Below are 26,053 nucleotides of genomic sequence, written 5' to 3'. Positions count from 1 at the left end.
TAAGAAGACTAGACTTCAACACGTGAGTCATGCAGACGGTGTAAATAACGGCGGAAAAATGGACGATATTTTCTTGGCTTTTCCCCAAAGTCTGCAACGTCGTTTTAAAGTTCCCGGTAAGAAGATCAGTATTTATAGACTTTCAGTGTGGATTAGTCGGAAAAACAAAAGAGATTATACTTTTCAACAGCTATTATTAAACTTGCTATCTTCGTAATGTAAGTTTTTCGTTTCTAATCTTGTAATCGAACTCAGAGTAAGAGTGTAGTTCCCACGTGTGTACAGTGTGGAATAAAAACTTCACACACAACGTTGTACTCGTATATTTCTTCGCAGGTGTGTGCAGAATTTCTCACGATTGTCCTTCAATTTTAAACGTAATTTCGCTCATAAATTCCAAAACACTGAGATGTGTGAGCCCGGGCTCGAACACCCGACCCTCTGCTTGATTGGTCAAAACTCAAACAAATATGCAACCATGACTATAAACAACGCGTATTGTTTGCATAATGTGACGATGAACTATTTAAAAGTGTTAATGTATAAACAAAAGAAAATAAAGTTAACTTGAGTTTCATCGATAAAATGAAACAAAAAATCCGTTTGCGCTTTTTCTGAATACATTTAATTGAATGAAAAGTATTTGTATTGTGTTTTGTTGTTTTAATAAAACAAATTTTTAGACAAGCTTTACCAGGGCTTTACTAATGAAACTCCGTGGTCTATACCGGTTGTGGCCTGTAACACGAGCAAATAATTAAAACATAGGTCCTACTCGTAAAACCGAACAACATTAGTTCTGTGATTTTTAAAAATATTGTTATTTTTTATTTTTATAACACTTCATAGTTTATTCGAAGCAGCAATGTAAAGCAAAATGCTTGATTTTTGTAGCATGACGGGCGACGTCAGGTGGGTTCTAGGATGGTTTACATTGTACCTATTCATAACAATATTTAATTTGTATGAAAAAGGGAAAATCCACTAATTTTATTTAGTTTGAAGAGTACAATCTATGTTTTAATTATTTGCTTGTGTTACAAGCCACACCCGGTATTTACTTTTGGGTATTAAACATATACTATCTATCTTACCGTAAAGTAATAAAGATCTTCGATATCGATATAATCTTAATGTGAGTAGATATACATGTACCAGTTTAAGGTGGATCGGATTACCAAGATTGCGAGATGACCGATGATCGTTGAATGCGGCCGACAAAAGGCCAGATGACGCCCTTTGTGCACCAGACGATTACGATGCTTTACCTATATGTAGGACTTGTAAAGGTAGACGTTACGCAAAACGTGTTAACTCTGAGATGTTTACTTGGTGTTAAATATGTTAATAGGTGAATGGTTTCAGGCTTAATTGCATTGATTGATACGCATCTTTGGGCTCTCCCTTTTATGGCGTTACGCTTTTGGACGGCGAGTATGATTTTCGTGGATTTATTGCACTTATTGTCATGTAAAATGTTACCTGAATGGTGTCGTAAATGAGAAAGCGAGTTGGTTTGGTTGTTTGTTGGTTTTGACTTTCTTTCGCGGTTCAAAGCATAATAAAATGAAGCAACTTGAATGATAAAAAATATTTAGTTTATTTCCCACTAACTTTTTTTATACTTTTGTTTTTTTTACTATATAAAAAATAGCATTCGTAAATGAGGGATAGGTATTTTTTTTTAGTAAAATCTTTTATAATCGGTTCCATAGTTCCAAGAATTAAATCTTACAAACTATATCTCTTTTTAATGTAGACTCTTATAATACGTCTTTCTTTAATATCCTAAAATTGTTTGTTTAAAGGTATAAGGTTATGAGTAGGTATGAAATAGAAAGAGTATAGTTACATTATTTAATATGCTAGTATAAATATGCAAGGTTTTCGTGAAATTATTATTATGCGATTCGCACGAAGTAGCGTTTCTGTAAAGCTCCCAGTTAAATTTCAAGCAAATAAATATTCACTAATTAGTCCAATGTTTACTTTGAAATGTTGCATTTCGCGGCGTTCACTTTGTCTTGAAAAATGGCGAATTTGCGTAAAACCGAACCAAGATAAGTGGCTGCTGACAAAACTTTACTTTTAATTAAAATAGTTCTGTAAAAACTGGACTGTTGCTAAATTGTGAAATTCGCATAGCCTCGGCAATGCGGTTCGTTTAAATTAAGCACTAGTTTTTGCTTTTTATTTGCGTTTTAGAAAGTTTTTAAGAACCTTGCCGGATACGTAACGCGAGTCTTAACTTATTCTAGGTATTTTACTTCAAGCATAAAATTATAAACATAAATCAACAACAGTTACGATGTGGCGAACTACGTGACCAATAAAAACCAACGAAGTACCATAATCTCTTGACAGTTAATCGTTTATCTCGTTAGCCGATAAGAAGGTTGAAATAAACGATTCATTAAGTTATAACCATTAACAACGCTAGTAGTTAAACTTTATAATCGAACGGCAGTCATCGTGACATTTGTTGACCCTGTTTCATCAACGAAGCCCCAAAATAATGCTCTCGATCGAAATGCCAATGTCAGAGGTGAAACGAATGACTTGCAGCTCCTGGACGTGATATGGAGTGACATTAATTTCACATCGTCAATGGGTGGTAATGGGCACACTCATTTACGCCTTTTATTTACGAAATATCGGGCGCGTCATATACCATCACGATAACGTGAATGTCACATCGGATTCGTTTTATTTTCACATTAAAAATTCCATTAAGTTTCGTGAAACTCTCACTGAAAGCGTCTACGATTATGGCATCGCTTTAATTGCACAGGGCCTAATTAAGCGGCGAGTCGCGCGGTCGTACGCATTATTTTAATATGATTGATTACACTTGGTGCTCGTATCGCTTTATCGCTAGCATGGCGCGTATCCAGTGATTACACTTACTGACATTAAAAATTGTGTAACATTTTTATGTCCAAAACATGAGTCGAATTAGGTCGTGGAGTTGTATTTATAATTTCTCGGAATGGCGCTGCGCGGATGTTTCCATGCCCGTGTACTGTACACTCCACCTCACACGATGTGTACGTAATAGGACGTTAACTGGAAGTTTATACGGCACGATTACTTTGTTAACTGTTTGGTAAACATTTGTTTTCAAATAGAGATGCTGAGGGGTGAACTTTTTTATGCTTTGTTGCATAATGCAGTCCAAAGCGGGCATACGGTGAAAACCTATTTATAGTCACGTAGGAGAAACATATACAGACGAATAATACATTGTTTTACAATTCAAATATGGAATGGATTTTTGTCCCCTCGCTACGAATAATAGAAAATCATTATTTTGAAGTTAAACTTGATGTTCTTCTTTGTAATGTAATCCATTGTGTGGTTGCAGCCCAAAGAAACGTAAATCTATCTATGTATCTGTCCAAAAACTTCGTTGACTTTTAAACTCTCGTCAGTTTTTATTTGAAACGACTATATCTTCACCATACATTTTGGAACTTTTAACAATATTTTTAAAACTTTTCATAGTATAAAATTATAATTAATTTTGAGCACTTTGAATGTCCTAATACACTCTGGCATGCAGCCAACTAAACGATGTCTCATTATATTTATGGTAAAATTAGCAATGACGGCACTCTTTTGTTCACAGGATATGGGCAGTGATTCAACTTGCAATATAATTATTACTTCTTTAGAACCTTTAGAACTATGAAGCAATTTAAAGTGAACTAGTTTTTGTTTTGTTTTTGATGGAACGCGAAAATATACCTAAAGAAAAATACTATTCCTAGTGCATAAGCTGGGTTAACTTCTCTGCAACTGCAACGTTGGTAACGTTACCTTTTTAGGGTTCCGTAGCCAAAATGGCAAAAACGGAACCCTTATAGTTTCGCCATGTCTGTCTGTCTGTCCGTCTGTCTGTCCGCGGCTTTGCTCAGGGACTATCAATGCTAGAAAGCTGTAATTTTGCACGAATGTATATGTAAGCTATGCCGACAAAATGGTACAATAAAAAAATGCAAAAAAATTTTTTTTTGAGTACCTCCCATAGACGTATAGTGGGGGTGTTTTTTTTCTCATCCAACTTTGTAGTGTGGGATATCGTTGGATGTCTCTTAAAAATATTTGAGGGTTGCAACAATTTTTCGATTCAGTAATTTGTTTGCAAAATATTCAACTTTAAAGTGCAAATTTCCATTAAAATCGAGTGTCCCCCGCCCTTTAAAATCTAAATCGGTGGGTGGAAAAATTAGAAAAAATTCAGGATGGTAGTAAGTATATCAAACTTACAAGGATAACTATAACGGTTAAGTTTTCTTGAGATTTATTAGTAGTTTAAGGGTACATAGCAGCCTATAAGGTATAAAATATACCTAAACTTGGAACATTCCGTACAAAATACGAAATCCTTAGAAAAATATTACTTAATTTTTTCGTAATGGCTACGGAACCCTATTTCGGGCGTGTCCGACACGCTCTTGTCCGGTTTTTTGCTAATAATGTTATGTTGACATTATATTATATTTGCTAAAGATATCATAGCGAAAAATAATTAGGTATGAAAGGTTCCACCCTGGTACGCTATCAATCAGTTTCTTTGACTGTACGGATCGTGAAGTATGCAAAAAGGTAATGACAGCTTGATATTCCCTCTTTAGTCACGTCGAACCACTTCACTTTTCGTGGTTAAATAAATTAAGGAACAAATTTTATGATTTAAAATCGGGTTTTGTTCCGCGTACCTTAATTTTAGAGAAGCTCGATATTTCGGTACAGTTGCATGCGCCATGATCACGAAACATAAAATTAAAATGAATCAATCAATTTTAATCAGGTAATCAATTAATTTTATTATATTATTGATCAATTTTTTATTCATAAAACTAGTAATGACCGCGATAGTCTAAAACATTGTTTAATTAAGGAACAATTGAAAGTGATAACTTAAAATTATTTCTTGCATGATTTCTACGTTTTGATTCGATTTAAAAAGCCGTGGTGGCCTAGTGATTTGACCTATGGCTTCTCAAGCAAAAGATCGCGGGTTCAAACTCGCCCTCGCATCTCTAGGTTTTCGAAATTCATGTGTGAAACTGCATTTCAAATTTACCACAAGCTTTACGGATAAGTAAAACGTCGCGAGGAAACCTGCACAAGCCTGCGAAGTAATTCAATAGTGCGTGTGAAGTTCCCAATCCACACTGAGCCCGCGTGGGAACTACGGCCCTCGCCCTCTCATTCTGAGAGGAGGCTTGCGTCCAGTAGTGGGGCGTATACCTATTGACTGGTATGATGATGATGATGATTTCTGCATAGAGATAACGTAATGTCTTTAACGTTTAATATGGTTACGTTATTTTCATTGATTCATTATCAAAAGGTTTACTCGTTTGTAAACATACCTAATTGACTGAAATTCTTGATTGTATTCGTAAGTAAGGAACGCAACGTAATAAAACAAATAAACAAGAATTACATTCACGGAAAACAATAATTTTCTAGGACTGCGGTGCGTAGGCAGAGTTTGTGAGGTAGAGAATGGGTAGAGACCTCTGCTTATGAAACCATAACATAATATTTACTGGCTAATGTAGTCATAAATCGCAAGATTAAGTCTGAGTTTCACAAGGTGCACTGTTAAGAAACCTGGACTAGGTTATGTTGTTGCGATCATAGTAAATATAGGAATCAAGTTTACAACTTCTCCCATCGCTAAGATCACGTATAGAAGTGTTCGACAGTAATTTAACAGAGCTAGGCGTTCGGCTGTAAGGTTCGGCTGTTTTCGCGCAACTCTTTTGTTTTACAAAGTAGAACCACCCTTCCCTACGCTGGCGGATATTGGAAAATGGGGTCGCTCAGGAAATTCGTAAGTCGAACACTTCACTAGATTGCGTGACGTCATCACAATTAGCCTCTGTAAATGCACTTAAGCACGTTTTTATGGAACAAAATACTTCTAAGAAGAGACTTAAATTAACTATTTTACATAGTAGAGTCGACACATATTTTATTTACTAAACTATTCGATCTGGTAGTTACAATTGAAATTCCGGGATTTTACAAAATTCCCGTGGGAAAACCCAAAATTTATATCGTAATTTTCACTGAGGTGTTGTGTTAAGAGCAACTATCCCGTAGTAATAGTGGAATAAAAGTAGCCTATGTGTTATTTCAGACATCCAGCTATCTATCTACATACCAAATTCATGACTCTAATCCCAGCAGTTGTTTTTTCCAGATTTTATACCTATCACGTGAGAATATCGGGATAAAAAGTAGCCTATGTGTTATTCCAGATGTCCAGCTATCTACGTACCGAATTTCATCCAAATCCGTCTAGCCATTTTAGCGTAAAGGAGTAACAAACATACACACACACACACACAATTTCGCATTTATAATTATAATATAATAAGTAGGATTAGTAGGATAGTCAGTCACCTGCTTTATAGATCTAGTGAATAATATTCTAAATACGAACTTTTCCGACAAAATACATTATTCATTACTTCTGTGTCTTAAAACAGTGATAATAAAATAAAAAAAGAGTGCCAAAAACGCCGATGGGCGTCTAATTTAGCTTTCCCTGGATGCCGCTGACGCCGATGGGCGTCTGTTCTGCAGAAGCGTCGGCATCGCAGCAAAGTACGTAATCTGGCGCGCGGCAATTAATGGGTTAAAGAGCTTTACAGACTGCAATGCAGGATAATGAATAGATTTCTTTTTCCCTTAATGGCAACACTGGCATAGATAATAGATCGCTCGTTTTTGGCTCGAAATTCGAACTTGTGATTTTATTTTGCTTAATACTATACAAAATGTACACACCCAATATCATATTTTCTCAAGTTTTTCGCGATTCCCAAGGTCACAGAATCGAATTGCTTTAAAATTCCAGATAAATAATGCGTTGTTTGGGAGAAACGTGTCAAAATGGTGTTGTAGAGCGCCATTCTGCTCTGTCTCGTTTTTTTCCCGTTCTGGCGGTTCACTTTTATATTATAGGTTATATGTACTGACGGCTTTGTTGAGAACATGTTCAAAACAGCTATGTTGAGTATAACGCTGGGTCAAATTTGTATTCATAGACAATTGAATTCTTTATCTACAAATAGGTGCAAATAGGTATAAATTCTTGCGAGCTATGCACAGGCGTATGACGGGGAAGAGAATGAGCTATTCTAATTTATTGGGTTATTACAAAATACCATCTCTTGAATCTAGACGCTGGGTGACTGATGTGTTAACCTTATATAATATATGTAAAGGGAACTATAATAGTACGGAGCTCCTTGAGCGCATTAACTTTAGAGTCCCTGCGCGCGCGCACAACTTCTCGATCCGCATCCTTGTTCGCCGTCCCCACCTAGTCCAGCAAGGCGGGGTGCGCGCGCCTTTGCGCCGCTTTTGCACTACCTACAACAAGCTGTTCATATCGGCTGATATTTTCAATAATTCTAGGCAGAAATTTAAAAACAAATTGTACGAGATCCTATGTTGAGTGGTGGTTTTGAACGAACAAGTGGGTCTCCTGATGGTAAGAGATCACCACCGCCCATAGACAACTGCAACACCTGGGTATTGCAGATGCGTTGCCAACCTAGAGGCCAAAGAAGGAATACCTCAAGTGCCAGTTATTTCACCGGCTGTCTTACTCTCCACGCCGAAACACAACAGTGCAAGCACTGCTACTTCACGGCAGGATTAGCGAGCAAGATGGTTTTGTGTCAGGTACAGTGTAGTAGTCCAGTTATAAATACCACTTACATGTTTTAGTGGGAGCTGGGTAGGAAGAAAGTGCATGTTAGTCTCTAAAACTATTTTATAAGAAAATAATGTTTACTTACTTCTGTTTGCTCTCCTTAAATAAATAAATAAATAAATTTCGGTACAGCAAAAATGAAGGGTTATTATGTGGTAAGGCGCGAATTTTAACCAATGTGACATAGATAATGAATAAAAAAATACGTGACGTTACCATAAACGTAACGCAAATTTTTATAAAGCCTAGATCAAACTGGTAAAAATTCCCATTAGATAACGTATGTATGAAAAAAAATACATGTCATAAGTATAATAAAGTGAAGTTTTTTATTTTACTAGAACTTTCTGACGATACTGATCTTAAATCTGTCCTATATGAGATCTATTAGAGCTAAACATGAGAATGTGGAAGTAGAAGTACCCTCTAGTTGACGAACATCTTTCCAAAAGTGTATCTTTACATGCCTCTCTAACACTGCCAATAAGGTGCACATTTATAAGCATAACGAATTCGGATGTGGTTTTTTTTTATTCGACTGGATGGCAAACGATCAAATGAGTAAGAGATCACCACCGCCCATAAACATCTGCAGGGGTATTGCAGATGCGTTGCCAACCTAGAGGCCTATGATGGGATACCTCACGTGCCAGTATTTCACCGGCTGTCTTACTCACCACGCCGAAACACAACAGTGCAAGCACTGCTGCTTCACGGCAGGATTAGCGAGGAAGATGGTGGTAGCAATCCGGGCGGACCTTGCACAAGGTCCTACCACCTAGTTGTGAGCATGCTTGTGACTTCGACAGTACAAGCTATTAAATACCTCAAAGAAATGGCCAAAACCCTAAATCACAGTTTTACCAATTTAGGAAGTAGTATCTTAGTTAAGTGGACAATGTAAAAAGATGTTTTGGAAATAAATTATTATGATTATTAAGTTTAGGTAACAAATGAACTAAGTAGGTAAGTGAATCTCTCCGTTTGTCTCTCACTTTAAATACGCTATGCATGTAGCAGGACGTGAACACAGAACTCGCCACAATTCTCTTGTGCCGATCCCTGCACCTACAGATTAAAATTTATTAAACTTCAAAATATCCATCTAACTAACTTACTGTGCGTGCAGTCATTGGAAACCTAATAATAAACTGGTGTAAGTTAGAATTTTTCTGTGTGAACTTCCCTTTACCACATTTTTTCGTACGTTATGTACAAAATACGTAGCATTTTGTAAAAATGTAACGTAATCGTAACGAAAGTGTAACGTATTTATACAAAAAATCGTTTATCATGGTGAATAACGACATTTTGAACATAATAACACATGCCACTTACATGGAAAATATTACCCTATCGTATGAAAAACAACCAGTTAAAAATAATCACTACTTACCCTTAAAATCGAACAAGCACTTTCGACGTTTTTTCGAAAAAAACCTCCGCGTCACTTTTGATGGCTGTTTGTCAACAAACTGATGAGATTTATTTATCTCATCGATGTTGCCCTATTAGAGTATTAGTTGCCAGTGTACAAAAACAAATTTCTACCGAAATTGGCGTTAAAGGTAGCTTAATTAAGCGTCACGTAAGTATTCGTAACGAAAACGTGGTTTTTTGGCACGTGAAAAGAAATAAATATAAAACATGAAATTATTTGATTATCATGATTCCGCAATCGGTAGGACTATCGTTATATCATAAAATTTTGTTTAAACAAAATCATGATCATGAGAAGTTAAATAGCATAAAAATAATAAGGTATTAAGTACTCGTGGTCAAAAAAAATAGTCAATTTTCGTTACGTTTTGGACGGTAATATATTTTTATTATTTTTTTAAAAGGGTTTAAATCAATTATCTCATTTGCGACCTTGAGAGTTTATATCGTGTCATATAATAAAAAAAAAATTAAACCTCTAGGTGTTATCAGTTTTTTTTTATCAGCGTTCCAAATTTGAAAACGTCCAAATTGGTCAAAATTCGCGGCCTTACCCCATGTTATGTTCATGTATGATTAGACTATTTACTCATACTATAATGAATGAGATGTCGTTTGATTCATTATTATTGTCTGGGTGACTGAGTTATTGCTGGCCTTTACATACGAAAATCTAAGCGAGTTTTTTTTGTTGTTCTTACTTCCGAACTCGAATTCAAAATCTATCCCTAAGTAAAAGTTTTATTTGTTTCTTTGGTCAGAGAACTAACTAGCTCTGAAAATAACAATGTTACAAGAGCTAAAAATAAATAAACAATTTTCATTTTCATTTTTCAAAAGTACGAAGCGTCAAAAGCCATTGATAAGTATGGTATAGGGCAGAGAACCCACGATAATATTTATGTTGCCCTAAGTAAGTAATATTTAGTTCTGTGACTACTACATTTTCTAATGGCCACACACGATGCCTTTTGACATGACTTTTGACGAGGCCGTGTTCGAAGTCGCTATTATTACCCGTTGGGCCAGAATCCGTGCATCAACTAATTCTGCAGCTGTCAGGGAAATGGCCGGCGTGTCATTGTGCGGAATAAGGCCACGTTGGCGTGATTTACTGTGCAATGTGAATTAGTTTCTACAGCTAGCTTTTACTATTAGAAAGAATGAAGGAAAAATATTTTATTACGGTCCCAAAAGAAAATACACCTAACTTACATACATTTAGAACAGACTAATCGCGAGGATTTTGCAAGATGCGTCCTTATATAATGTTTGTTTTAACCTGTCCTCTCCCAGAGGCACAAATTTGTGCCCAAATTCCTTTGATCCTGTTATCCTGGGAGATGACAGATTAATGTGTGCTTATTCCTTGTTCTGCTTTATATTAAATTAATTAAAATTAAAAAAAAACCTTTTAATGTCCGTTTATAGCTTACAAATGTACTTAAATATTGTTTTTTCTACCTTTGTACTTTGTTAACAATTAGAAAGAGAAGAAAAAAATATAAAAGATTAGTATCAATGTAATCTAAGTTATAAAATAAATTATGTTTTGAGTAGGTAAGCAATAGTATTATATATTTTCTGCTGGATCCCCCCTTAGGTAAAGGTCTCTTCCAAAGCTTTCCATTTCACCGGGTCTTGGGCTATTTCTTGCCACTGTAGGCCAGCCATCATCATCCCATCTCGTAAGTGGTCTTCCTCTATAGCGCTTGCCCAACTGCCTGCTACATAATAATATTATCTGTCTACAAAGTTTTATAAAAAGTGACCCATTGTTTTTCCTTATATTTTTTGGTGACGATTAAAAGCAGATTACTTTTTAACCGACTTCAAATAAGGGTTATCAATTCGGTTGTATGCTTTTTTCTTTTATGTTTTTTACCTCAGAACTCCGTCATTTATGAACCAATTAGTTTTTTTTTTACGTTTGTCTAGGAATGTCTTGAATTAGTTCCCATAAGCACCAAATCAAGATCTGATGATTGGATCTTAAGGAAATCGAAGGAACTCTTCAAATGTTGTAGGGACACCTATAGTAAATTCGATATATTTAGTAGTAACTCGTGCATTTGCTCTTGAAAATCAACATTTGGTGAAGTGGAACTGATGATGAAGACCACAGTTGACCATCGGAGTTACTACTCAATTACAAGTATTTCACGAGTTGAATTTTAATTACTTTGACTCAGTTGCTAAGCAACTTATGCTCCTCGTAATGCATATGGTAAAACGGGTAGTGAAGCACCAGGACTCCTCAATAATGAACGTCTCAGCATCGGAAAAAGCAATCTTTCGTAAAAGGTGAAGAGCAGTTGATATTAAACTATTTTATCTTATATTATTTACACTAGGTCCACTCCTGCTGGCTCGTGCTGAGGCACCGACCGACTTCAGACTGGTAGAAATTATTTTCATGGTTTTTTGTAGTCTGTTAATTTTTTTTTATATTTTTTTGTTATACTATTATATTATATTAATAGATTATTTAAACTGACAATGATATGCATTGCTTAGTTTCAAACCCGTCTCGTCATCTCATAAAATTATGTACTCAAGGCTAAGATTATAATATTATCTGGTTCATTTTGCTTAATGACTGATCCTATGCGTATTTTATATTCGTTTCGAAAATCTAACTAACTACTAACCAAGTATTCTTAGTGATAATAAGTTACTTAGTGCGGTATTTACTACAATAGACGAAGATATTACGTAACCTGGTCGTCGGTCGAGTTGAGCAATAATTTGACCAATTAGTGACAAGTGGCAAGTCAACGTCAAGTTCACTCGCTCTAAACGAATTGCCCTACTAAACTGCAGTGATTTAGTGATTGCTAAAATTTCGACTAGCAACAATAAGTTAGTGTCCCAAAAATCTAATTAAGGTCTACCCACTACACCCTACCCCGACCCGAATCTACCCACCCGAATCTAAGTGTTTATATTATAAGTTTTTGTACTGATTCATCCCATCCATCATCCATCATCCCAGCCTATATACGTCCCACTGCTGGGCACAGGCCTCCTCTCAGAACAAGAGGGCTTGGGCCGTAGTTCCCACGCGGGCCCAGTGCGGATTGGGAACTTCACACGCACCATTGAATTGCGTCGCAGGTTTGTGCAGGTTTCCTCACGATGTTTTTCCTTCACCGCAAAGCTCGTGGTAAATTTGAAATGGAATTTCGAAAAACTCAGTGGTGCGAGCCGGGGTTTGAACCCACGACCCTCTGCTTGAGAGACGATAGGTCAAACCACCAGGCCACCACGGCTTTTGTACTGATTAGTGGTGTGCAATAAAGAATATTTGTATTTGTCTACCGTATCGTGCCATGACCGTAATAGGAATGTGTCAGGAACGGAATGTCAAGCGCATAGGTACATTATGATGATAGCTACGGCGACGGTTGATTACAAAACGCGCTGGTATAGTCTCATACTGTTCGATACAAAGAATATATCTTCGCCACGTTGCTATTACGGTCATTGTAATAGTTTGATACGGTGCAATGGGTAGAGACCTTTAGTCTGTCAGTTAGTAAAATAGTAGAATAGTTAGTAAAATAATCTGACTGTGTTCAAATCTAGGGCGAAAGGCAATCTCCCACTTAGGCTTTTAGTGTCACGCGTACCGTCAGTACGGATCGCTCCGCACAGGCTTTTTATATGAGTTTCCTATTCGCGCGGACGGTCGTCCGTACGGACCCCTCCGTATTACTCTAAAACGCTCCCAGGAAGCTCATATAGATCAGCCTGTGCGGAGCGATCCGTACTGACGGTACGCGTGACACTAAAACCAGCCTTAGGCCACATCATTACCATCAGGATGATTGTCAAACGCAGGTCTATAAAAACAAATCCCAAAATAATAATAATATGACTGTCCATTACGTTTGCCTTAAAAGGTGTAATTGCAGAATGTGATTCCCGAGTTGATTCGTCTGACACTCTGACCTTATAGAAGAGCCATTTATTTCTGTTGATTACCAAACCGTATTTGAAATTATATTTAAGACGCTGACTTCGGCTTTACTTAAGCAGTTTTTTTAACAAAAACCACTTGATTTGACAAAGCGAAAAATATATGGTAACATTAAGTATAATTTTTATTCATAAGTATACTTAGATTTTTCCAATCAAAATTAATAAAATCCGTTCGATAAAAATTCATGAAGTTATTTTTAAAATCTTCTTTAAGCAATCCTAAGTCTTTATTCTCGTAACTGAGGTGTCTATAATTTATAACAAAAATACATAACATTCCTACGCACGCAAAATAATAGATGTTTCATATAAATGTACGTGTATTATATTTTTTCATTATAATTCACTAGTTTTCGGTCGTGGCATTTTTATATCTCTTTCAATTACATGCAACCAACAGTATGTATAAACTGACGCTGCTCAAGGTCATTGACGCTTGTCGCCGTCTTAACTACATGCGAAATATAATTGTAGATACTCCTATCATGAGTATAGGTATAGTCGAAGAAAGTGAATCGCTTACTAGGGTACCTATAGAAACTTTGCTTTGCTTAAGAAACAATTGTAAAACTGATTGTGAAAAGGATCCATTTGATTACCTACTGATTACTGAGTCTCAGTGGTCTAAAACTTGTACTTAACAATAATTTTCACGTTGTTTCTTTAGCATAATGTATGGAATGTAAACATTGGATTCTTAGCGAAAAGGCACTATCTTGGTAAGCGATTCAGGTTCTTCGACAAAACATAATAATATATAATATACTCATGACAGGAGGACGATTATATTTTGCATGGAGTTAAGATGAACGTAGTCAATCACTCACTGTTTTAAAAATAGTTTTTCCTGCAACGCCCATCAATGTCATTTCAGTATGATAATGCGTTTCTCCATCTGCATTTGTTTGTTTCCGAGACCTACTTTAACCTGTTATCTGTACGTTTGGCAACAAAAACCGCCTATTATGCTATTGTCTACCCAAGCTCGAAACTCTCTTTCCCATCGTGTTGTTCCTAATTTTTATAGACATGGTTTCAATAGTCATAAAAAACAAAGCATTCATTTTTCAGAGTATTACAGAATGATTTTTGATATAATCCAATAGGTTTGGCTCGTTAACGTTCCTAAATGAATTAAGTTTAGAAAAGAACTTCGTAGTTATTAAAATTATGACAAACAACATTAGGTTCGGAATTATAATTTTTGGCAGCTAGTGACCCAATGAAGAATGCCAAATATTTCATATTGGAATATCATGAATCATACAATGACTCGGTAGAATTAAAGAGACATGATCCTAAAACGTCGACGTTTTTATCAACTTTAAGGAAAACCTTAATGTTGCCCATCTTAAAATAGGTGTTAGAAATAAGTGACCATACACTACGTTGTCATTGGTAAGTACAGTCATAATCATAATAAGCGCGAATAGCAATAAAGCAATGAAACTTTTCTTTTCTAATTAATTACCTATGTGATGACATGGTTTTGTAAAACCTGCTTACATCATTTCAAAGTTAAACATTTTATTACTTCTACTCTATAAACGTTAATAGTTTCTATATATTTAGAAATAATCTAATCTATTATATACAAGTTTAGTAGGTATATTATCATCCTAACCCTTACCCGAAATCGTTTAGTTCGCTTCCATCAATGTATCCTGTCCTGTCCAGTATCGGTGTATGACAAATAACAAAGATCAACGAGCCAATTATTGTTTGCATCCGTTTGAACTTCGAACATCTTTTTTGCTTTTAAATGGCGCTGTTGCATATTTATTGGCTGGTTTTTTTTTAGCCGTGGCACGGCCTCAGAACAAATAAAAAGGAATAAGAATTCTGCGTACAACAAAGTGACGCCGGGTAAACTACGCCTCGCCTTGTGGACTTGTGCGTAACACATTTAGGTAAATTGTTTCCTGGGTAAAATAATTAATACTATTGCTCATCAGTTACATTATCAGAAAATATTTGTACACGTCTTTTTTTCTTGTCAATCAAACTAAAGGGGCTCCTAGACGGGCCATATTTTCACTGCAATGTGCCGGCAACTATCGGTGTCCCTGTCTAACATGTGAGTAAGAGAGGGACACCAATAGTTGCCGGCCACAAATTGCAGTGAAAATATGGCCCGTCTAGGAGCCCCTTTATAATGACAAAGATGAAGCGCGTCAAAGTTCTAGAGTGGGACCCGTGATGTCACACCGTGCTAAAAAGTGTCGCACGGCGTGACATCATGCGGAACTTTAACATGCTTTAACTGGCTATATCTTCATATTTCTTTGTTTAATTTAGGAAAGATTGTGTGCGGTGCCTGCAACTGTATGTATGAGGTAGTTTTACGAGTCTCAGTTTGCTGTTCGCAGAACTTCGTCTTTACTTTTTATTTGATTTGAGGGCACGCGACACGGTTTTACATGGTTTTACTCTACATGAATCTAGGCACAATGTAGCTGTATTGTTTTTTATTGAAGTTCACAAGATGGTGATAAAGAAAATACGATAAAAAAAAACAATAACAGGAGATATGAGGTAGGTGTAGGCACACGATCACGAAGCAGGTTAGTAAGCTACCTACATGTTTTTTCTGTTACGTTTAAATTTTTTGGGCCACTTTATATTTTAAAGCAGACACTCCGTTTATTAAAATAACTCACAGAACTCTTCAAAATACAGTTTTAGCAACTCACCTACCCAACGTTTGTCAGCGTGAAACTTTTTAACAAACCATGTCAAGTGCTCAAGTGAAGTTTAAAAGAAACATACCTCGGGATCGGAAACAGCGCTGCACCATTTCCCACCGCACCGAATACACTCATTGCATACATTTGTGGATTGCTTATTCAGAATAGACGTGCAGTCCCGACCAAAAACACAAGGGCTCATAAAAAGCACTGCCACTAACAACCACTTCAAACCCATTGTTAAAATAGCACTCGCGAAACTATTAAAAAAAAGTTTTAAAAAGTTATAACTATCGAACTCGATTACGTTCAGCCGGCAAGAATTTAAATTTGGAACGCGTACTCGCTCGTTCGTAGGTTGGCCCCAACTGAGCGTCTGACGTTCGTTACGTGACTTCACATGAGCGGGAACTCGAGATGAATCATTTCGCTTGCATCAATAAGAAAATTCGAGGAAATCGCTTCGAGATCGCAAGCGAGAGTAACATAACGGTTGTGGAATCGAAGCCTTTCTTTGTTCACGTTCCACCGGCGCGGCGCTAACTTCGGCGTTTGAATGATTTGTTAGTTAAATATTTAAATAAACATTGTGAGAGAGTCGTTATTTATTATTTTATTATTTCACTACGAACTCAGTGTACAGTTTTATTTTTTTATTTACAGATTATTTTCATTGATTAAGTAAGGAAGAGGGTAGATTAGTATTTTTTACCCGACTAAGCACCAGTAAAATATGTACCTGGTGGTACTTTAAGGTTTTGTTTACACTCGGGAAATAATACACTATAAGTATTATAATTAATTAAAAATATGTAGAAACTTGGTAATCATACTGTATTTTCTGTGGTGCTCTATGTGTTGGTGAGTTATTTATTGTATTGTATTATACCTACTCATCGCCTTGCCTGGCCGATTCATTGTTTCGAGTTATATAGTGAATGAGTTATTTTGATTTGGATGAAATTTGGTATGTAGATGGCTGGACGTCTGGAATAATACAAAGGATACTTTTTTTATTCCGATGTTCCCACGGGATCGGGATAAAAAACCTTGAAATTTCAATCGCTGGTTTTAGAGTCATGAAATTTGGCACGGATTGTTTTAACGCTGCAACGTAGGTAAGTTAAGTATTGATTGAAGACCACGGTGTCCCAGTAGGTACAACCACCTTTAATATCTACCACAGCAGAGCGTGCAAAATAATCGCACGTTTTAGAGTCATGAAATTTGGCACGGATTGTTTTAACGCTGCAACGTAGGTAAGTTAAGTATTGATTGAAGACCACGATGTCCCAGTACAACCACCTTTAATATCTACCACAGCGGAGCGTGCAAAAATATCTGACACGTCCTATCAGACCTAGAAATAGAGTATTTTGTTGTTTCGGATATAGTCATAGGTGCTGGTGACTAAAAATTATTCCAAAAATATATTTGAAGAAATAAAAACCGGCCAAGAGCGTGTCGGACACGCCCAAAATAGGGTTCCGTAGCCATTACGAAAAAATGTAAAAAAGTAGTTTACATAATATGCCGTAAGTGTTAGTGTGCAAAATTACAGCTTTCTAGCATTGATAGTCCCTGAGCAAAGCCGCGGACGGACGGACAGACAGACAGACATGGCGAAACTATAAGGGTTCCGTTTTTGCCATTTTGGCTCCGGAACCCTAAAATGGTTGATATGAAGGGTCAAAGGGTTTATGTTTCATTGCTGTTATAAATAAATTATTCTTTCTTTCTTCAAAGAAAGAATATGTTTAGTAACCTATAATAAGCAACTTTTTGAGTTATAGCGGTTTGAAACTTAGTCATTACGAACAATTAATATGGTTAATATTTATTTAATAGGTAAAAAAATATATTTTCTCAAACATGCTCGGTAATGTATGCGTTAATGTCACGAAATGGAGACATGAAGTTTTTCATTTATGACTCCCTACATAACTTCTTGGCCATGAAGAATGTTTGAAAATTCATTATTGTCCGCTACTCTAACTTTTAAATTTGCTTACGATGGATGTATGGATGGATGGACGGACGGACGGACGGATGGATGGATGGAATATTTCCTCCCATTATTTGAGAAAAGCACTATATCAACCTCTGCCAGAACAGGGATTGCTGGACTTGTTTTATCCCGTCTACCCCAAACTCGTCCATCAATCCCTTACTTCATGGCCTTACTGCAGACAGTAATGAACTATTTATATTGTTTTAAGATTATTTAATTCAATGGTAAGTCATAATACTTTGCGAGCTCTACATTTTGAGACTAAAATCTCAATTCCAAAAAAGGTGACTATAGACTAAGATATCCGTGGACCCATCAAATTCACTTTTCCTGTTATAACCTGTTAATTTTTGATTTCGTCCATAAGCATAAGGATTAAAGTATAACAATTTTGTAAGTACAGTCACCAGCACCAATATCTGACACAACAAGCGTGCATAAATATCTGATACGACTCTATTTCTAGGGCCGGAAGGACGTGTCAGATATTTTTGCACGCTCCGCTGTGGCAGATATTAATGCTGGTGACTGTACTATCGAACCGGACCAACTCCGTGGAACCTTTTCTTAGAAAAAGTCATAGTGACACGCGTACTTGACAAGGGAATTCATTGTTACATGTAGTTGCTGTGAGAACATTCTATGCGGTGCGTCAGGAATCAAATGGTTCAGTTCGACTGTACACTATAATGCTCCTTATAACAAGTACATTTTACGACCAACATGAACAATAACGATGTGGGATGTAGAAAATTTTATGCAAATCAAACAATCTTAACTTTACCGTCGAAAGCAGCGACACTGTCACGCCTAAGCTATGTGTATATTATAGGGCCAAACCTGTTTTTAATTATGACCACTTGCATGGTTAAGTTTGTGAATCCCAGATCTGAATAGGTACTGTATTCCCTTATCCCTGAGCCCTTTGTCACTGAAAACCAGTTATTTTGATGTCATGGTTTTAGCTTCATCGTCATCATCATCCCAGCCTATATACGTCGCACTGCTGGGCACAGGCCTCCTCTCAGATCAAGAGCGCTTGGGCTATAGTTCCCACGCGGGCCCAGTGCGGATTGGGAACTTCACACGCACCATTGAATTGCATCGCAGGTTTGTGCAGGTTTCCTCACGATGTTTTCCTTCACCGCAAAGCTCGTGGTAAATTCAAATGGTTTTAGCTTATGGCCTGTAAATAACATAATAATACGTTTTAATAAAGAGTTAAGGGTATACTGTAGGCGACAGGCTAGCAACCTGTCACTATTGTACCTTTTTTTGTCAAACTTTAAACCTAAAATTGCTAAAAGTGGCTCCGAAGCGGTAACATTTCGTGTACTCTGCCTACCCCATTTGGGAATACAGGCGTGATGTTTGTGTGTGTGTGTGTGTAATAAAGGATAATCTATACCTTTTTAGACGACCAGATGGCCTAGTGGTTAGAGAACCTGACTACGAAGCTTGAGGTTCCGGGTTCGATTCCCGTGTCGGGGCAGATATTTTCTGAATGTGTTCTCGGGTCTTGGGTGTTAATAATATGTATTAAGTATATAATCTATATGTATCTATATGTATAATTATATTTATCCGTTGCTTAGTACCCATAACACAAGCTTTTCTAAGCTTACTTTGGGACTAGGTCAATTGGTGTGAATTGTCCCGTGATATTTATTTATTTATTACTTATTATACCTGTAAAGGAGTGGTCCCTACACTTATCGATGCGGAATCGGCTTTAGCCCATCAAAAAACGCTTTATGTTCACACAACACCGTTCCATCTCACTCTCGCATTAAAATAATATTAGCGTCAGCGGGACGGCGAGATACGAAGTTCAAATTTTGCAGTTCGTAGTATAAGGCCAGGAGTGAAAAAGACGTTTTTTCCTCGGTACCTAAGTAGGTATACTTACGTCGTTTTGCGTCGGTCGATTCAATCGACGTCTTTTTCACATATTATGGGGCACAGACTAAACCATTGCAGGAAAGTCTTGAAATTATCAGACATATTTTCTTGAAGATCATAAACGTCCACTAAAAAAAGGATTTTCCTAAATTCCCACGCGGTAGAGACTGGATTTACTGGATAAAATTAGTTTCCCATTAGATAGGTACCTACTTATAAGTGTATGGTTAATTGTTTGCCTGGAAATGTTTGAATGGAATATTTTACACTATTTTAACTGCCTACAATTTATTCCATAATTTGGGACAAAAAACCGGCAATAGTATCTGAGAGGAGAGGAGAACTCACTCAAAACTGGTTTTACCCGCACCTTCGCTCGCTTAAACCCTTATCTAGCAGTCAAATAATTCCGGGATTTTGTGAAAATCCATAGGAATTCTCAAAAATCACACCGTGCTTCTTATTTACGTTGTATAACGAGCACCGGTGCAAAATTTCGTGACTACTTAGCGGTTAAGATTTTGGAATTTTATTTAAATTAATTCCGAGTAGGTATCTCGACAAAAAGTAGTAGATAATGGTTTTTTTTTATTTCATATGCAGATAGTTGTATCTGCATATCAAATGTCATTCCATTCCGTCCAGCTGGGAATAAAAACCCCACACTTCACACACACATAACCTAATACAGAGACGTGCCACTCATAGTAGCTTGGCAGGACACTTATTATTATGGCCAGCGAGTTGCAAGTTGAGTATAGCAGGTCCAGAGCGTATCAGATATTTTCGACTGCTTGCTTTGTCCTATCCGATATTATTGTACGCAACAAGGAAAAGGTAGTTACCTAGTATTGTACGCAAAAATATGGCTCTTTTCTAAGAAAGTGATCGACAATCAATGCGGTCATAATAAAATTCTTTAAAGATGTAGAGCCGATTTAAAGTTTGAAGGATTATTGTTTAAAAGGTAATCATCTTATTTGATTTGATCTAAACTTATATTATCTCATCTTACATATGTAATATTTTATATAAGGTATACATGTTAAAGTTTGCGACAAAGGGTAGTTTTATCCCTGAAAATAGCGAAGTATTCGCGATATAGCGATAAACCAATTCTAGGTAACTAGCTAGTTATAATATATTTAGTATTTTATTTGTGCAAAAAATCATTTTGTCCCAAACGCCTTCACAATTATCATAGCAATATTTATTCTTCCTTTGTTATTGCGGCAAGCATTCCTTGAGGTAATAATCACTTTCGATTTTCTTTGTTACTGGAATGATGAATTTTGTCCATTTCAAGAGACGAAAATGTTTTCACCAGTTACGTTAGTAACCGCGCGCTGTAGATCCAATACCTTATTCTAAAGAATTTAAATATGTCTCTATCTTTCTGCCAAAACTAAAGCATTATCTAAAGATAACTTACCCTCCTCACTTTAATAGTAAATTGCCAAAACAGGTTAAGATTTGGGTAAACCTAATTTATTCGTAGTATAATTAAATAGTTTTAATAATTGATACCAGATGGCGTGACTGTCGCGAGCGTTATCTTCACATTTTTGCCGTCTCTGTCAGCCCTCAGACAAACTGTATAGTGCCATTCCTTACTAAGTGCGCATCAATAATTTATTTCTACGTAGCAGTTCAGAATAGTAATATTTCTCGTATAAAAATAATATACGAGCATTAAAATGAAATAATAAATTGTTATTAGTAGGTATATACTGGAACTGTTCAGTATTTATAATAATATTCTACATCACGCTATCGAAGTTTTGACATACGTCGTTATAAATACTCAGTTGTGTTAGCGACTGTGGGGAGTCCGTTTCTACACAGTGAAGCAGTGACTTGAGGGAAGAGCTGCCTGAATTCTACCTCACTCGTTGAAGCAATACGCCTAGGTCAGCTATTGTGGATTATACAAGGGGACACCTTCCCCTCTATCGGGCTGAAACAATGCCACTCGACATGTAGTGCTAGGGTCACACTCCTTAGGCTACTCAAGCGCAACCGCAATTACTTCCGGAGCTACCCCGACTCAATGTGGGACTCTGTGAAATCGCAAGCAAAGCCAGCAATGGATCATATTGAATCAATGAGGAAACGGTCCTCGACCCCACTGTAGTAGAAGATTTGACTCTCTTTTTTAAAAGCTTCTTATTACTTGTATGTGCTGTTTGTTTGTTATTATTATTACAAACTTTTATGTGATGGCACCTTGCCGTGTACCATCAGGAAAATATGTAATCTACCACCCTAAAGTTGATAATCGTTTGCATGTCACAAAACAATAATGCCAATAGACGTGTCTGTCAACTTGAAAGTTCGACTTTAGCGACATATTCATTTGATAGGAACTTGTTTAAAAATTGATAGATCGCACTTATTTGGCTGATGGTAGGTGCCTACCTATTATTTACTTAAATATTTGTTTGTTTATATTTAAGTTTATTTTTATCGATTCCAGTGGTCGCTTTGACTTAAAATTTAGTATTAGGTACAACCTAGGTACAGTCGAACTAATTGGACCATGACCCAGGGTAGAACCTTTTAATAATCAATTTCACAATGATTTTCTTGACAAAAGTATGAGATGTCAACATGACATTAGTAGCACAAAGGTTCCACCCTGGGTCATGATTCAATTTGTTCCACTGTACATAATGAGTGTAATTTAATTTTTTATATCGTTGTTTCTTGTTTTGTTGTTACTAATGTAGGTAAAGTACCTACATTATTTTGTGTCTGCAAAGTCCGATTGTGATCTTCTAAAGTTGTAAGCCTTGTCTCAATATCAATAAGTCGCCATTGTTTTCATCAAGGAAGCCACTGGGGCGTTTATTGTGAAAAGGCTCTTCTGCAGGTCTGGCTTACAGTGGTTAACCTATAGCACTTGAGATATTCTATCTTGGTTGGCAACGCACGTGCAAACCTCTACTGTTGCGAGTGTCCATAGATGGCTACTTGTTTTCAGGCGAATCAAGTGATCGTATCGTAAGCCACCCTAATTCTTAAAAAAAGGGTCAAATTCCGCTGGATTAAATTATTTCAATACTTACTTTTGAGCAGAGGCCGAATGTATTGTCTAACGCTCGGACGCCTGCAATCACTTTTCACCATCTCTTTGTAACTTTAACCTTTACCGTGTGACAGAAAGAAGAGGTGAAAACGATTATTGTTCCGCTAGGATAAGGTAAGGGGGGGGGATCATATCCTACTTATACTATAAAAAGTTTGTGAGTGAGTATGTTTGTTACGCTGAAACGGCTGGACGGATTTGGATGAAATTTGGCAAAAAGTTAGTTTATTAATAATTAATTTAAATTCATTAACGTAGTGGCACCAATGACCGACAAGAACCAAAACCGACACTTTATTTTTTGATTCAATAAAATAAGAGTTGAAAACCGATTTCTTGATATGGCAACACTGTACCATAGATAGCACACTTATGACTGGCTCCCATTGAAATTTGAGCGAAATCCGCCATTTTGTTTTGAAAATGGCGGTGTGACGACTGATTGCGGCTGGAGAACCGGTGAAAATAACAACCTTTCTTAGTGAAATCCTTAAGGAAGTGAGTACATTTTTTTGTTCATTATACTAATGTATTGTAACTTATTTGAATTTTGTGTTTTTCACGGGATTTTATAAGAACTATAGGATCGATTTTTGTTATAACGAAAGTTTAATTTTATTTTGATATTAGTAAAATGTTGGTGTCGATCACTAGTTTTCACAAACTGACTTTTCCAATAATCGACACGTGTCGATAATTATTTTTTGAAACATTTTTCATTTGACAAGCGAATATAGTTCTTCTTACTTTGCTTATTTGGTAGATATTTGAAGTAAACTAATCAAAGTCGAGCTACCAGTAATCGACAAGTGACGATTATTGGGGAATAATATGTGTCGATGATTGGTTCTTACAGATGGCTCCGAGAAAAAATTATACTTCCGACCAGTTAGAAAAAGCCGTAGAAGCTGTAAATATGGCGAAAAGATTGCAGTTGCTGCGAAACGTTTCGGAGTACCTAGGATTACGCTCCATGATAAAATTTCGGAAAAACAACAATGGGTTGCGCTATGGGGCCGAGCACAGTTTTAACTAAAGGGGAAGAAGACATTTTGGAAAAGTGGATATTAGCGTTATCTGAAAGACATATTCCAGTGACAAAAGATTCGTAGTAGACAGTGTGCAAAAAATAATAAATGATCAAACAGACCAAATCCTTTTTAACCCCCGACGCATAAAGAGGGGTATTATAAGTTTGACCGCTACGTGTGTCTGTCTGTCTGTCTGTGGCACCGTAGCTCTTAAATGGGTCGACCGATATGAACGCGGTTTTTTTTATTTGAAAGCAGATTTTCTAGCGTTGGTTCTTAGATATCTTTTATCAAAATCGGTTAAGCCGTTTTTGAGATATTAACTTTGAAGTAACAATGTCGGGGGTTTTGCAACTTTTCGTTGGTTAGGTTATACAAACAATAGGCCCAGCAAGAAGTGGTTTCAGTCGTTCATGATGAGACATCCAAACTTGACACAAAGAGTGCCAGACAACTTGTCAAGAGCTCGAGATAAGGTGTCTGAAAATAACATCAGGACTTGGTTTACTGAGATCGAAAGTTATTTGGATGAAAATACTTAAACTATTTTAAATGACCCACACAGAATATTCAACGCAGACGAGACCGCGTTCTTCTTGTCACCTAAACCTGGTTGTGTACTCGCCAAAAAAGAAGATAAACACCCTTATAACAGCTGCGGTAGTGAAAAGGACAATCTTACTGTCCTAACAACTGGAAATGCAGCTGGAGACCTAGCCCCTCCAATGATCATATTTAGTTCGTCGGTTCGTCGGTCGTTCCTTCAACTCGCTGTGTGTTCCTGATGAATGGACAATAGGTAAATCGGAGAGTGGGTGGATGTGTAGCAGAGCAGCACGTTCTGACTTATGTCTTCAATCCTTGGTTAGAACAAAATAATATTGAAAAACCGGTCTTGTTTTTTTGTGGGTGGCCACAAATCACACCTGACGCTTCATTTATCAAATTTTTGCTCCGAAAATGGTATTGTAGTTGTTGCTTTGTACCTAAATTCTACGCATATTCTACAACCGATGGACTTGTCAGTATTCAGACCACTCAAAGCTCATTGGAAAAAAGCCGTGAAGCAATGGAAAATGGAGAACCTTGGCAAAATTCTTCGACAAGATAAATTTGCCCCAGTGTTGCAAAAAGCTCTCACAAATGTAACAAAAGATTGTGTCCAAAACGGATTCCGAGTGGGCCTTTTTTCATTTGGTCCTGATTACATCTATATGTCTAAAATATCTAAAACCGAAATAGAAACCACAACTAAAACCAATTCAATGCAGAAATAATTTATGAAGTATTTAGAACGTGAAATCGTAAACGTGTTCTCAGCTCAAAAGTTACATCAATTCAATAAATTATACTTTGAAAATAGAATCAGACTGGAAAGAGAAATCCCTGATGAAGACGAGGCTTTATATTTGATTTCGGCCAAAAACTAATCCGAAGACGCGTTGTCTCATTCAAGTTCGGCGGATGCTCCTACAACGTCAGACACATTGGAACAGGCGAGGTATCTGTCAAATGATGTAACCACTGCTCAAACGAACGATGTTGTTGTAACTGATGAACCGAAAAATATGGACATTGTACTGTGGACAATAAATGAATACTTATTAAACAGTTAATTTTATTTTAATTACCCAATAAGGGGGTGTTGATTTGGCAGATACACATTATAGGTAATAGTCGATAACTGGGTGTCGGTTACTGGTAACTGTCGATGACTGGGTGTTGATTACTGGAGATTCGATGTCGACGATTGGAGATTTATACACTTTTTCCTTTTTTGGGTTTTTTTTCTAGTCCGTGTATAGTTAATAAAAATAATACATCCTATTCTTATCTCAAGAATATACCTTACCATACTCAATCGTTACTTTTGGTTTAAAGATGACTAAATGACCTTTAATTTTATAAAGAAGCCCACTATCTCCTTAAAGTGTCGATCATTGGTGCCACTACGTTAACTCAAGTAACATGACTCATTAACCGACTTCAAAAAAAGGAGGAGGTTATCAATTCGGTTGTATTTTTTTATGTTTGTTACCTCAGAACTCCGTCATTTACGAACCGATTTGAAAAATTTTTTTTTCGTTGTCTAGGAATGCTTTCAATTAGGTCCCATAAGCACCAAATCAGGATCTCATGATTGGATCCTAAGGAAATCGGGGGAAC

The 26,053-nt window shown here is 36.7% G+C and overlaps 1 protein-coding gene and 1 long non-coding RNA gene across 3 annotated transcripts in view; one reads left to right on the top strand and one right to left on the bottom strand.

The window, feature by feature from the left end:
* Positions 1-16,250, bottom strand: part of LOC141426438 (uncharacterized) — a 50,756-nt gene extending 34,506 nt beyond the window's left edge. For both annotated transcript variants that reach the window (XR_012451235.1, XM_074085334.1), the window contains exon 1: positions 15,938-16,250. Coding sequence is in view for 1 of the 2 variants with exons in the window: in XM_074085334.1 (XP_073941435.1) it covers positions 15,938-16,093 (156 nt within the window). In the remaining variant the exon portion in view is untranslated. The remainder of the gene's footprint in view (positions 1-15,937) is intronic.
* Positions 16,251-23,147: 6,897 nt separating this feature from the next.
* On the top strand, positions 23,148-25,846 carry LOC141426199 (uncharacterized). The gene is made up of 2 exons (XR_012451208.1): positions 23,148-23,354; positions 23,713-25,846. It is a non-coding gene; the product is annotated as an uncharacterized lncRNA (long non-coding RNA).
* The last annotated feature ends 207 nt before the right edge of the window (positions 25,847-26,053 follow it).

The sequence above is a fragment of the Choristoneura fumiferana genome, chromosome 3 (genome assembly GCF_025370935.1).
Source record: "Choristoneura fumiferana chromosome 3, NRCan_CFum_1, whole genome shotgun sequence".
Lineage (NCBI taxonomy): Eukaryota > Metazoa > Arthropoda > Insecta > Lepidoptera > Tortricidae > Choristoneura > Choristoneura fumiferana.
The sequence above is the reverse complement of the archived record's forward strand: the minus strand, read 5'-3'. Positions and strand labels throughout refer to the sequence as shown.